The 14561-nt window shown below is 35.0% G+C and overlaps 1 protein-coding gene across 4 annotated transcripts in view; it reads right to left on the reverse strand.

The window, feature by feature from the left end:
• Positions 1-14561, reverse strand: part of LOC120523818 (telomerase protein component 1-like) — a 157013-nt gene that overhangs the window by 105239 nt on the left and 37213 nt on the right. For all 4 annotated transcript variants that reach the window (XM_039745470.1, XM_039745451.1, XM_039745460.1 and 1 more), the window contains exons 7-13: positions 13546-13623; positions 11391-11512; positions 7274-7431; positions 6937-7046; positions 4999-5089; positions 1926-2100; positions 894-1095 (exon numbers count right to left, since the gene is read on the reverse strand). In XM_039745470.1, the coding sequence (XP_039601404.1) occupies positions 894-1095; positions 1926-2100; positions 4999-5089; positions 6937-7046; positions 7274-7431; positions 11391-11512; positions 13546-13623 (936 nt within the window). The remainder of the gene's footprint in view (positions 1-893; positions 1096-1925; positions 2101-4998; positions 5090-6936; positions 7047-7273; positions 7432-11390; positions 11513-13545; positions 13624-14561) is intronic.

The raw sequence follows: 14561 nt of genomic DNA on the forward strand, positions 1-14561 counted from the left end.
TGTGTTATTCTTGTGAAAATGTTTCTTTGCTATTTGGACTTCAGGCTCATACATTATATAGTTTATGCCTACATTTTGTCATCTACTACTAGAATATAAAAAACGTTTCTGTTTTAACAATGTGTTGACACAGATTACTGTAGAAACGGAACAGACATGAAATGCGTGTGTTCCAAATAATGATCAATTATTTCCACTCTAAAACTCCACTTCACTCCCAGATACTCAATCAAGGCATGAGCTGAGAGAAGTTCGTGCACGTTCTAAATTGGTGGGGGGATGGAATAGCCGGCTGCTCCTAGCTTCTCTTTATCAGCACATTTAGAAGACAAAGGGCGCTGGCGGAGAGGTGTGAAGGGATTTAAGAAGCAGTTTAAGGTGGGACGGAATTACGAGTTTTTTCGTAGGCTCTGGTAATTCTAGTGTTAAGGCACAGTATAATGAGTCAATTTCGTTTTGAGACCTAGCAAAATACAAACAAATAAATAACTAAATAAATAACTAATTTAAAGTTGCCATGTGGCACATGCCACATTTTATGTTTTTTTTTTCTCTAATGTGTTAAATTCACCAAATAGTAATTGTGTTTCAATTTTTGGAGAAATGTGTCATGTTTTAAGTTTTTTCCCTGAAACAGTTTGTGTTGGCTTATTTTCATTTAGAAAATTAACAAAATATTCATCCTGACCAAGGGTGTCTAAACCCATGCATAAAACTACAACAGATTCACAGGTATTAAATAAATAAGCGTTTTTATATTTAATTTTATTATTTAATTTTTATAATTAATTAAATATTGTGCTATGAATTAAATTCAAAATATGCTTTGCACTGCTTAAATGGTAAAGTAGAACTGAATTAAGTGAAAAATAATACTAGCTAGATGCACTTACTTTCACACGTCCTTTGCAAGAATATGAAGGAAAGCAGAGATTGTTGGCCTGCTTGCAAGACGACTTCATATGACAATAATGGTTGATAAAAATAAAGCATTGGCCACTAAGGAGTGGTAAATTGTATTGGCAAGAAATGTGTATGGCTTTCTCTAAAGCAATTTTATATTCCTGGAGAAGACCCATGTTCAGTTGAGAATTCCTACCAATGAATACAAACAGAAAAGTTGAAAAGTATAATTTAAACAATTTCTTTGTTTTTCATGTAAAACAGAAAATAGTTGAGATTTGCTTTGGCCTCAGTACAACAATGATTCTCAAGTTTAGTCGTGCAGGATACTGTGTTTAAATATTTTTGTTCCAGCCAGTTTCACAATCAACAAATAAGTCAGTCAGTCAGTCAGTCAGCCATTGTCCAACCCACTATATCCTAAGTACAGGGTCTTGGGGGGAGGGGGGGGGTCTACTGGAGCCAATCCCAGCCAACACAGGGCACAAGGCAGGAACATACCCCGGGCAGGGCGCCAGCCCACCGCAGGGCACGCACGCACGCACGCACACACACACACACACACACCCCCACATACCAAGCACACACTACGATTTGCCAATGCACCTAACCTGCATGTCTTTGGACTGTGGGAGGAAACCAGAGCACCCGGAGGAGACCCACACAGACACGGGGAGAACATGCAAACTCCACGCAGGGAGGACCCGGGAACCGAACCCAGGTCTCTTTACTGTGAGGCAGCAGCGTTACCACTGCACAACCATCAACAAATCATTTACCACTAATTGATCTCACTGTTTAATTAGATGGTTCTTTACCTTCACTTATTCTGCATTCCGAAAAACGCTGCCATATTAACAGTTATAAGGAATTTAGAATTACTTGTATCAGTGAGCCAATGATGCTTCAACTCATATTACCTTGCAGCTGCAAATTTATTAATAGTACAATAGCCTTGAACAAAAATAAGAAATACTAAACATATATAAAGTGTATTGTGTGTAAGAGTATGTAAAATATACCTTGTCCTTTGCTGTTGTCTTTCTTTTGACTTCAACTCTCTGTATATTACAGGTACATATAATGATCGTTGCAGCTTTTTTGTCCATTTTGATTTGTTTACCTTAGATCGGAAGGATTTTCGTATTTCGCACAATATCTTTGTTAAAGTCTCTGAGCGACTTGGTAATGGCTTTTCTGTTTGGGGGTAAAAAGTTATAGAAAATGCATTATTATAACATTAGTTTTAAATTTACCATCTTGACATCCATTTAAAATGAAACATTTTTGGTTTAAAATCCAATTCATAAAGTGAGTTTATTTCTTTTTTGTTTCAAGTAAATAACGCAACATTTACTGTTAACAATTCAATCAACAAACATGTCAAATTCTCCAATTATGAGTACTAGTTCAAAGCATAGCATGAGTCAGATACCAGTACAGAAATCATTTTGATTTACTGTTATTATTGTCACTTGCTCACTGAAAAACAACTCCTATTTTCCCTTATTCAATGAAATGTGATGCATATCTTACAAATACATGATGAAAACCCCACTTAAACTGTAAACTTTAATGTCATTTTAATAGCTGTTAGATAAAAACTACAAAGAAATAAAACTACTTTCAAATAGGAATGTTGCTTGCAGTAATGTGCCTCACTTTCATAAACTATCCAGTAGCTAACTTGGTCTTAACATAAATATCTATTATATGTCTCTCACTACTAACGATTTTTCTTAAGGAGATGGAAAATCTAATCACAATTCAATTTCCCAGATGTAATTACAATTTTAAAAAGAAAACAATCTTATACCAGAAAAAACAATCTGATACATCAAAATAAAATATTTCCAATTATTATTTGTTTATCACAGACATTTTTTAGCAGCTGTTGAAGCGTTTGTGTCCTGACCAGAGATGCAAGATTTAACCTAGTACTTTGTGGAGCGATTCCCATTAGTGTGATCTTCTGCTGTGTGGTATTATAGCAGCTCCTGCAGATTCTTGTCAATCCTTTCTTGATGGTATCAAGAGCTCCAACCAATGACAATGACAATGGCCTCTTGTTGTTTGTGTTGGTACCGCTGTACAAAGGAATTTGTACATCTAGCTTGCCACAGATTGACCACTACATATAAACTGACAAATCTGAAAATGCTGGTTTCTGCATTCAGCAGAAGCCAGTGTTGTGCACACAGCAAGTATATGGTTGATTGTCTCTTCAGGATTGCTGTATTTTCGGCACTTGCTTTTGACCTGCTGCTTCATGATACACTGGTGATACTTGGTGGTGGTGATTAGACTTCCATTCTCTCCCTTGAGCCAGTGGCTGTTCAGTCATGCCACAATTGCACTTTTGTCCATCAATGGTCTGTCAAAAGAACAGGCCATGTAGTGGCTTTATTCAGCAGATGGATCGTCTTTGCTTCAATGTTGCACTTCAGGCTCAGCTTCACTGAAGATTGGTCAACACGCTGTACTAGCAAGTACTTGTTCTTGATTTTCTTCTGCACTGTTATGAGGGTGTATTTTGTTCTGCGAACCCTCATCAATGTTCAGAAGCGTAGTACATGTATCTCTGCCAAACTCAGTGCAGTCATTTAGCCAACAATGGACCTGTTGTATGCAGATAAGAGTTTAATGAGTCAGCAGCCCATTTCATTTCTTGGTATGTCACCTGACATCTGCTTTTGGATAGTGAAGTCCATGCCTGTTGAAGAGATTCCAGGGCTTGATGTCTAGTCTTTCAATCTCAGATTTCTTTCATTCAATGAAACAAAGCTATACATGGGGTCTGGAATCTCCAAGCTGCTGATGGCCAAAATCTTGCTCTTCAAACTCAAATTTAAGTATCCGGTGCAGTCACTGATGTCCCTTTTCTATCTTCTCCTTCATTTTATAGAACCATTTTCATCAACATCCAAGTACTTACAGGCATTTTCCTTGTCAAGACTCTGAAACCCAGTCTTGTCATCCAAATGGATATTTCTCCTTTTGACAAGTCTTCCACCCTTGAAGACTACAGTAGCACATTTATCCAGGCCAAATTCCACTGTGGTGTCATTACCAAAGGCTCTGACTGTTATAAGGGATTTTTTTAAGCTGAAACCCATCTTTGGTGAATAGCTTGATATCATCCATATAATGCTGATGACTGTTACACTGTTGCATGTGAACTGCATCTCCTTGACCATGTCTATTTAGCGTGTTTGTTAGTGGTATCAATTCCAAGTAGAATACCATGAAAGACAGGGAGTCGTCCTGGAAGATTCCATATTTGATCTTGATCTTCCCCATCCTGACATATCTTCTACAGTATAATGAAAATGGAACATTTTAGCTCACCATTCTTTCATTGATGGGCCAACAAACCAAGTGATGGCTTTACACATTCAGTAGAGTGGGCCACATTGACTGAGGTCTTCTTGTAGTCTGTCTAACCCATTACAAGATTCTTATACAACTTCTTCACCTTTGTAACAATTAACATGCTGCAGATGACCAGCTGTTCTTTGCACTCTGTCCACACTTTTCAACAGCCTTGTTGTTTATCTGGGAGGCTGCCATTGCTCAGCAGAATATCCTGTGGGGTGGTCAAGGCTGTGAGAACCTTCTATGTAGTATTGGAGTTAAGTGATTAGCCAATAGCTCTTCGGCTTTGTTGTACCTTGCCTTTTGAAAGAAGGAAAGTGGTTCCCAATGTTAACCACTCGGGGTTGTGACTTGGATCTTTGCTGTCAATATTTAATGCCCTGATTAGCTGTACATGCAAGGTATAAAGAAAAGATTTATTGTTGTGCTCTGCTACTAATTTTCTTATCAGTTATAGAAAGATGTTAACTGCTAACAGTATGGCAAGAAAGTTCTAGCTGTAATTAAATGCAATAGCATTGCTTTCTAATAGTATGCTTTAAAAGGATACAACTGAACTGTCCAAATACATTTGCTATATTCAAATATTAAAATTGTAAAGATAAAATCATAAATATTAATAGCAATGTCTTCAGTTTGTGTGTTATTGTTTTATTACGATGATTTGCTACAAAATAATATTAATAAGCAGGGATGTAAAAAAAAGTATAATATTTTTACCAGCTTTCTTTTGTTGCTTTTCCAAATCCACAATAACTTTGTAGGCAGAAAAGAAACGTAAAGGAAACAGTCTGCTATCAATCACAGTTTTCTACAAGAAACAAATTATTATTCAGAATATTAATAAATTAGAAACACTTTAGCTATACTTTAATAATTTGAATAAGCTTGTAAAGTCCTAGAAATCTGATAACTGAATTGGATATGCTGCACTTTCTTAGGCAACCAGATGCATTTTAAATATAATTAACTTGGAATTAGTAAGTCTTTTACAATATATTAAGCACTGATTCATGCACACGTAACATATCCCATACTATACATTGTTTCTTTTTTAAATATATTAAACCACTCAATTTTCTTTACCTTTTGTTTCTACACTGTAATTCTGAAAACACTATAATAACTGCTACTTTATATTTTGAAATAAGGTGTTTTTACTTTTTATTAAAACATAAGAATGTCACTGCAACCACCAAAAAACTTTACATTTTATTAGACATGGAAAAGACACATTTTATTAATGACTTGAAGTGTGGCCTAACTAAGAAAGCACAAGCAACAATATTTGCCTTAATCCTAAACCAAAAGGTGCTTATAACCCACAAATGAAATCTGGAATATACAGACAAGTACATTTAAAATCCAACCAAAAATAATGCACATTTATCAGCCTTCATTTAGAAATCATCCATAAAAATGAAAGCATCAAATCTAAGAATTTTCCTTAAATATTAAGTCTACTTCTTAAAATATTAACCTGAGTGATAGAAGCCTGAAAATCTGGCCACCATTTTGATTATTTAATATGTGTTCAGACTATAAAAAAACTAGCTGCTGATACAAGTGGTAGTGTACACTGAATCATTTGCACATAAAAATATGACAGTGACATACCAAGAGTAAAGCCAATGTTATATTAATGTCACATTAAGCAAGTTCTTGTTGTGGGGTATGTCAGACTTGCCAACTACAGTTTCTGATTTCATTACTGGACAAGGTTAATTTACACAACTGAAAATCACTGGGAACGTCAAATTCTAGCAATTGTATTGCAACCGTCCAGCATTGTCAAGCTTGCCACTTTTTCTGACAGCCAACAGAGTGCTGCCTGATGGAGCTGGTGTTAAATGAAGGGTTAACATATATGGTGAATGTAGTCCCAATCTAAGCCCTTTTTTCTTTACGTAAAACATGAGACATCAGACAGATGGGCTTCTCTTCTTTTTACAAGGTCCAAAACACCTTCATTCCTTATTCCTTGCTGCTGCTTTGTACTTACGGATGAGCAGTCATTGGTTGTCAGCGCTAATGCACACAGAGCACGCCCCTTTGACTAAAGAAAAAATCAAACCTGTTTGATTCTGTCAGAGCAAGTCTCAGACTAGTTGGAGTTAGTCTTGAGGTACATTACATTACACTTGGGGGAGTGAGCATGCTGCTGACTGCCAAAGGCTGTCTCCAACTGCCTCAGACTCGCCAAGATTAAGTAAATGTAGGCAACAACTGAAAATCGATGGAAAAGCTGTTTAATGTCACTTGGTCTTAAGAACTAATGTGCAGCAAATACATTATAAAGAGGATAACCATGTTTCTGAAAAAAATCATTTATTACATATGATAAAGCAGTGGGATTTAAAGTTAATATTAAATACTTTTTTTCATACATAACTATTAAGTCATCATAATCCAACTGTAACAAAGTAAACTTAGTAAGAATTGCTTTTGAGAACAACATGATTGTAATTCATAGAACCAACCCCCCAAGTAACATCAACTTTTTAATAGGTTTTCAAATCTATAATTAAAGATCAAATAATTATTTATTCATATGATTATTTATATATATATATATATATATATATATATATATATATATATATATATATATATATATATATATATATACACACACACACACTGTATAAACTTCCATACCTGGTCTGTAAAGCTGTTAATGATCCTTTTGTGATGGATTTCACTGACTCCTTTTCTAATGATGTGATTCAGATTACCTAATATTTCTGTGAAACTCAGTTTATTGTTATCTAGAAGATGAATATCAAATATAAAAAAATGTATAACATGATGACACTTTGCTTTAAAAAGAGAAATTCAAAGATCAGACCTTTATTCATTAAAGTGTTAGCAAGTAGTGACTAGACATGCAATCAAGGATCTTAAGTTTTAATTAAATTACTTGCTCATGTTTTCTATATCTTTAAGTAGGTTAACAATTGATTAGACATTTTCTAACTTCATATACAGGAATTACCGATAAGGTCTTCCCAAACTTCTGCCTTGCTTCCGAACTGACCAAGTCTTTGTTCTAAGGTATCAGGACGTTTTAGTTTCATTCTTTTCCCAGCAAGATTGGAATCCCAAAAACCAGGCAGTCCACTTTTTACAAAAGACTGCACATCCTTTGGATACCTTCATTGAAGAAAAAAAATGGACAAGAAGAAGTGATAAAATTTAACATTAAGGTAAAAATTAAAGTGACCAATACATTTAATACATTATATGAAGACTTGACTGTAAATAAATGTGGTATATGGAAAAACAAATGCAGGTAGTATAATTCTGTTAATAAACAAACATTGTTAGTGACTTGTCAAATGAATTGTTTAAATATACCTTATCTGACAGTCAACTATGCAAACCATATGATTTAAAACTGTAAGCATGCTTTCAACACACTTTGAACCGTTTCAGGTACTGAATTATTTTATTAAAATAAAAGTGGATTACTATAATAATGTTCTGACTGTAATGTTTAAGATCAAAACTGAAAAAATTATCCATTCATTTATTTTGCAAACTTGGCAATTCCAGTAAAAGTTAGAAAGGGACTGTAGACAATCTCTGTAGCATCAGGTGCAAGTCAGAAATGAACTCTAGCCAGCTGGTGTATAAGTGGTATTTTGAACCTAGACCCGTACAGATGAGTGCTACATCATACATCATATGGTGGTATCCTTGAAAAAATGTGAAATAAAATGTATAACATGGGACAAAGATGAGAGATTACTTAGAGGCCCCAAGCAAAATGAGATGCCCAAATCAGTCCACAACACTACATCTCACATCATTACAGAACACTTTTGCTATTGAAACCAAGCAGTAAGGGCTTCAATATTGAGCTATAATTTAAAAAATATTGTATATAAATCAAGATGCATTAAAAATCAGACTTTGAAATCCATTAATAAAACCGCATCTGGAGTATTCTGTACAGTTCTGGGGCCTTAAATGTAAAACATGCATATATGCTCAAAAATGTGCATAAGCCATTTGTTAATGAAAAGTTAGGATTTTTAAAACATGAGCTTGACATGGAAATTTACAGTAAGTTACAGTAAGTTTAGACCATCCATTAAGACCTACAGAACTCTTTTTTGGTGTAGGCATTTTAGAGAACTCCATGTGGCAGGACAATGAAATGAACAGAAAATCAAATTTCATTGCACATTTCGATGACGTGTCATTCACATCCTGATATTCTTGAACTAACTCTATCACATCACAGGTAATTGGCATATTCTATCAATAGAGTAGTCTTCAGTATTGGTGATGCCTAATGCACATGTTTAATGTCAATTGCTTTTAATGCGTGGCCAGTCGATTTTGTCTATAAAAAGGATATGTTGCGTATTGTACAACTTATCATGCAATGGCAGTGCTTTTTTAGCAGATAATGCCAATGACAGCCTAAAGCAAAATTCCAGGGATCATGATGATTTTTTGGCTCATTATGATGACTAACGTATAAACCAACTGAGACTTCCTAGAACCATCATGTTTGAGTTATGTGTTGAATTGAAGCCTTCATGCATAAATCACGCAATCCCTGTTTTGTTACAGTTTTTAACAACAGTAGGGTATTTGGTGATGGGTACTTTCCATTTGAACTGGCTGACCAGTCACATATCTAGCAGTCATTCCTAAGCCATGTCACGCCATCTGTATTGGGTAATATACGTAAGATGCTACCCAGATACATGCAATATCCTTGCTGTTGGGGGAACAAGCCGAGATCAAAAAGTCAATTTCCAGATATTGCCGATTTTTCTCACGTAATCAGCACAATTTGCTGCACACATGCTATGATAAAGGCACTACCACAGAATTAATTTCCTTTTGTAAGCAGAAAGTATTTACATTCAATTAACACCACAGTAATATGTGATGCTCAAATGTGTCTGACTAATGTTGTTGTGTGGCTCAATCCACAATTGTTTTACTTTATCAAATAGTAGTGTGGGAAGCTAATTTCAAAGTCATACTCTGTGTGATAGTTGACTTTTTGGTCAATAAGCCTAATTGACAGAATTTCAATTAAGCTTAGTATATTGCTAACAAGTCATCTAATATTTCTTTTAGGTGATAGTGGGTACATCATAAGTGAGGAGATATAATAAAAGGCACTCCTTCACATGATCAGTGATAGACCAAACCATTGGTTCATTAAAAAATAAATCGTAGAGTTTGGACTCATTGGGCTGCACACTGCTGTACAGTCTCATAAAGGTCTGAGACATCATTATAGCTTGTGTATAACTGCACAACATACTGCAGAAATATGTACTGCTTCAGGACATCAGAACAATGGCAATTCAAAGATGTTTGTATGTTGTTCATTGAATGTAAAGAAAATAGTATTGTAACTTTGACATTTACTTGGTAAAATGATTTTATTATTTTACAAGTTCAACAAGAATGTTCTTACTATCTGTTAAGAACTAGAGTGATCCCAAACAATAATCAAAATGGCCACTCATTGCTCAATGAAGAATATTCATAAAAAAAAGATTTAATTTTACAAAGCTCTGCTGATCAAAAATAAACTACAAGCAGCAAAAAGGGCATACAAGGCAATGTCTTTAAAATAGGCAATCCCAATAGCAAACAAATACCCTATACAAAATCTAAGAATGGCCAAAAACACAGAGCAAAGAGGTAAAAAATCCAGTAATCACAAAAAGCACAGAAATATTTCAAGAGAACTCCCCATAAGCACATTCAGAATGAACCTCAAGAGTCTGTGGGTTGCCTTCACCTTTACAGGGCTGAGTGAAGTCCCTTAATGTCGAAGGGCAGACGACCCTGTCTCTTGGGGAACCATACATAAAAAACATGGAACATAAATGAATATACATGGATACATGGAAACTAAATGGCCAACAATATTAAGGGAAATAATGGAATCAAAAATGAACAAAATAGTCATAATTCCACCCAGCTGGGGGGAACCCAGGCTGAAATGTTATAGCTCGTAGTTCAACACATACAGCATGCGTCAATTAACACTGTGCACTGCATGATGGTACGTTGTTATTGTTCTCTCTACTCAGCGGATTCCACTGTTGTGTGTATGTGTTTTTTTTTTTTTTTATAAATCTGAGACTCTGGCAGAGAGACCAGCAAAAAGCATGTGTTTTTTGTGATTCTCCACTTCAGTCAGTAATGTCTTAAGTTCATATTCACTTCACAAGTTCCATTTTCTGCCTTTCTTCCTCTGCTCTTCCAAGGTTTATAGTAAAGGGAGTGCTCATTAACATGGGCAAATTTATATGGTGATTAGGGTGTGAATATTTAACAAAAGGCATTTTTATGCAATATATGGTTAGCAGCAGGGAGTGGCTAAAAACACGTAGGCATATGCATAGCTTTAAGTTGATTTAAAATTTATAAAGGAACTTGCTGTAGCACGTGGCGAAATATGGTGTTCAATTTTTTTTTGTGTGTATGACATTTCTTGTCGTTTGAGTGTATGCAAACTTTCAGTATGAGATTTTGGCAAGGTTTAATATAGCAGACCCCCAGGTCGCCACACTACAAAAAAAAAACCAACAGAAGCTGTACAAAGAAAAGCAATCAAGTGGCCATCGAGGATAAATGGACATGTTCTATTCTGACAGCAAAAGTAATTGAGTCCTTTTCATATTAAACATAATTACGTATTATATATAGATGTAATTAAGTCTTAAACATTCTCAAAGACATTGATACAATTGATCAATCAGAATTCTTTAAATTAAATAAACCAAACATGTTTGATGGCCTGAAGGATCTTTTCTCATTTCAATAGTCTCATATTTTTACAAAATGCTGTTAACTATAAATGATATTCAAAATTTATTGACTGTTGGGTAAGACAAAATTGACAATTTTCTTTTTAAGTACGTAAAATATCTTTAAAAGGTAAAAACTAGAAAAGTAAATGAAATGATATATGTTTCTTAAAAATTAACAGAATCTGAAATCTGACTAGAAAATGTTTACATTTTTATATTATCTTTACTGTGGCTAAATTATTTTTAGTTTATTTAAGAAAATCCATTTTACTAAATTCTTCCTAGAAATACTTAAAAATATTGAATTTCTCATACTTGCGTCCAAGCACAGACATGACCAGCTCCACTGGTTCTTTGATGTGTAGCTTTTGAATCAGTTTCTTCAGATTTACAAGATGGTTTTCTTTCTCTTCAGGCCCTTTAGTATGGGAGCACATCTATGGAACAGAACAAACTATTAAATGAAAAGTCCAAAAATGAGGCATACATGTTAATGTTAGGTATTCTGCCTTTGTAAGAAAACTTGGAATCTGTACAGATAAATATCAAATATTACACGGTAAATAAAAAACAGATAACTAAATAAATTAGTGGTCCTATGCTTGATATTCATATTTGGTAATATTTGCTTAGATAGTAAAAATGCTTGTAAATTAAAAAGAAAAGACAGTCTATATGAAGCACTATATGAAGGAAGCATTATGCGCAGGCAGGAACCAACACTAGACAAACTGTCAGTGCCAACGAATCACAGAGTGCAATCACATGATAACCTCAAAATGGCCTCTAGTTGAGTGCAAAGGACAAAATAACTTTTCAGAAAACTTAAAAAAAAAATAAATAAAATTGGTAAGAACATGTCAAAAGTAGAAAAAGAAACAAACAAAACAAGCAAAGCCTTTGGCTCAATTTGACTGTCTTACACAAGTCATTATGCTAAAAGCTTGGTGGAAAGACCTCCAAGTTTCACATCTTTTAGCTTCAAAAAAAAGCTTTACCTCTCCCTCTCTAAATGCTTGTTTTGTTTTTTTTTTTCTTTAATGGCTATTAGTTCATTGGTAACCAATTGTTTCCAGCACCAACAGCACTGCAAACAGCACAGGTGCTGCTTATTCATTTCTAGTTGCCTTTGAAAAACTTCATGATTCATGATTCCAATATTGTGATGTGCAAAATTAAAGTATGAATAGACTAATGGCCACAAAGTTTGTCTTCTTTAATAATCTATTTAAATCTTAATTTGTTTATATTTAATAAAAAAAACTAAAGAATTCTCAAAATAAGGGTAGTGGTAATGGTGCAGTGGTAGCGCTGCTGCCTCGCAGTAACGAGACCCAGGTTTGCTTCCAGGGTCCTCCCTGCGTGGAGTTTGCATGTTCTCCCCGTGTATGTGTGGGTTTCCTCTAGGTGCTCTGGTTTCCTCCCACAGTCCAAAGACATGCAGGTTAGGTGCATTGGCGATTCTAAATTGTCCCTAGTGTGTTTTTGGGGTGTGTGTATGTGTGTGCCCTGCGGTGGCTCCAGTAGACCCCCGTGACCCTGTAGTTAGGATATAGCAGGTTGGATAATGGATGGATGGATGGATGGATTCCCAAAAGCAGATGCCTACAATACTGCACTCCAGTTATGTTATCATAACCAAGATAACACTGCATCTTTTCTTCACGTCATTAAATTAAATGTTTTCTGATTTATTCAGTGAACCTTCAATAGGAGCCTGTTGCCCAATATGACTGTTTTTCTCATGACAAACCTGCCCATGCCAACTTGTTCTTGAATAACAAAGAGTCACCTTCCATACAATGCACAAAAGCCACATCATTCAAAACTATGTCTCCAACAACAGTTAACTCATTGGATCCCTCTGGACATTTTATTGTGAGACATTGAGTGGCTTAGAGAGTATTTCAGGTATGATTATAAAAAACATCAAGGTAAACATACTCTCCAAGTCATTTTGTACATGTCCTAGTTTTTTCTTTCAACATAGCCAAACTGGCATGTGTGTGCTCTCATAATTAATATTCAATATCATCAAAGAAACAAAAATGTACATTTAGTTCTGAAATTGCTTCAACAAAAAAAAAAAAAACACACTAGGTAATCACCTAACTTTAAATTTAAAAACTTAACTTTAAAAATTACATTTTTTCAATGCTGCACTAACCTTCCTGGCTAAAGCTGATAAAATCTGAGCACAGTAGGGCTTCTGATTGAAATTATTTATCTGTTGTTTCCTTTATTAGATGACTTTGCTCACTTCGATCAGCTATTAAATGAATAAACCGTGTAAAAAAGCACAAGCACTCAGAACATGGCAAAGACAGGTTTACTAATGAAAAATTAACATTATTTATAAATTTGCAAATGTGTAATTTTTTTTCCTACGCAAATTAATTGACTTTATATATAATTGCACATCACTGCTGGATCACACAGTTTACTCTAATAAATTTCAAAGAATACTTACAAAGTTATACAAAGTATTTCTTTTGATTCCTAAACTTTTACCCCAGTTTATGACTTTTACATACTCAGGTAATGTATTCTGCAAAAAATAAAACAATGCATTAATATTGAATAAATAAAATAGTTTATTAAATTCAGTTCCATATCTTAAAGTGAACTCCCTACTTGTTAAATTCATAAAGCCTAATATTTTATAACAATGGGCAAAACCCTGGATTTTAAATAATACCCCTGCATTATCAAGTATAGTTACATGATGTGCAGCCAGAGGTTATTTAGGCAGCATTTACAAAAAGAAATTAACAACTTGTTTGGGGTCATTATTAGCAAATCTCGCACTTGTCTGTACACGTATATAACTGAGAAAAATATGGAGTAGAAAACATGCATGACATGAAGACAATGGGTTAATTTCACTCAGTTAGTGAGTATGCTAAGATTCAAAACCTATGATCCATCTATGTATTGCACACCAGCAAGCTGCTCAGAAGCAAAATTACGTTACACAATTTACCAAGAATAAATGATTTTGTCATCTCTCTAGCTACACACATACACACACATATTTACATATTTTATATATATATATATATATATATATATATATATTGTGGTGTATTTTGGGGGCCAATACCCCCAAGTTGCCAGGTGGAGCCCTCCCTGCAGTATAGAGGTTTCCCGATGACCAGCAGGGCATCATGGACATTGCAGTTTTTATACACAGCCTTGCTGGATGCCATGGGGGCCACTAGGTGATGTTGCAGGGAGGAACAACGATTATTTACCCTACGCCCCGGAAGTACGTCCAAGGCACATGGGCAAGGGGAATGACGGGGTGAAGAAAAGGACTTTTTATCTGACCCGGAAGTGATAGTAGATCACATGGACTGGGGATTGGAACACTTCCGGGTCATGAGACAATAAAAGGATTGTGGGAGCTCCCCGATGGCGAGCCAAGCTGGGCGGTAGGAGGCAATGCGTCTGGGAGTGGTGGATTGATTATTGTTATTATTATTG

This window comes from Polypterus senegalus, chromosome 1 (assembly GCF_016835505.1).
Source record: "Polypterus senegalus isolate Bchr_013 chromosome 1, ASM1683550v1, whole genome shotgun sequence".
Taxonomy (NCBI): Eukaryota; Metazoa; Chordata; class Cladistia; order Polypteriformes; family Polypteridae; genus Polypterus; species Polypterus senegalus.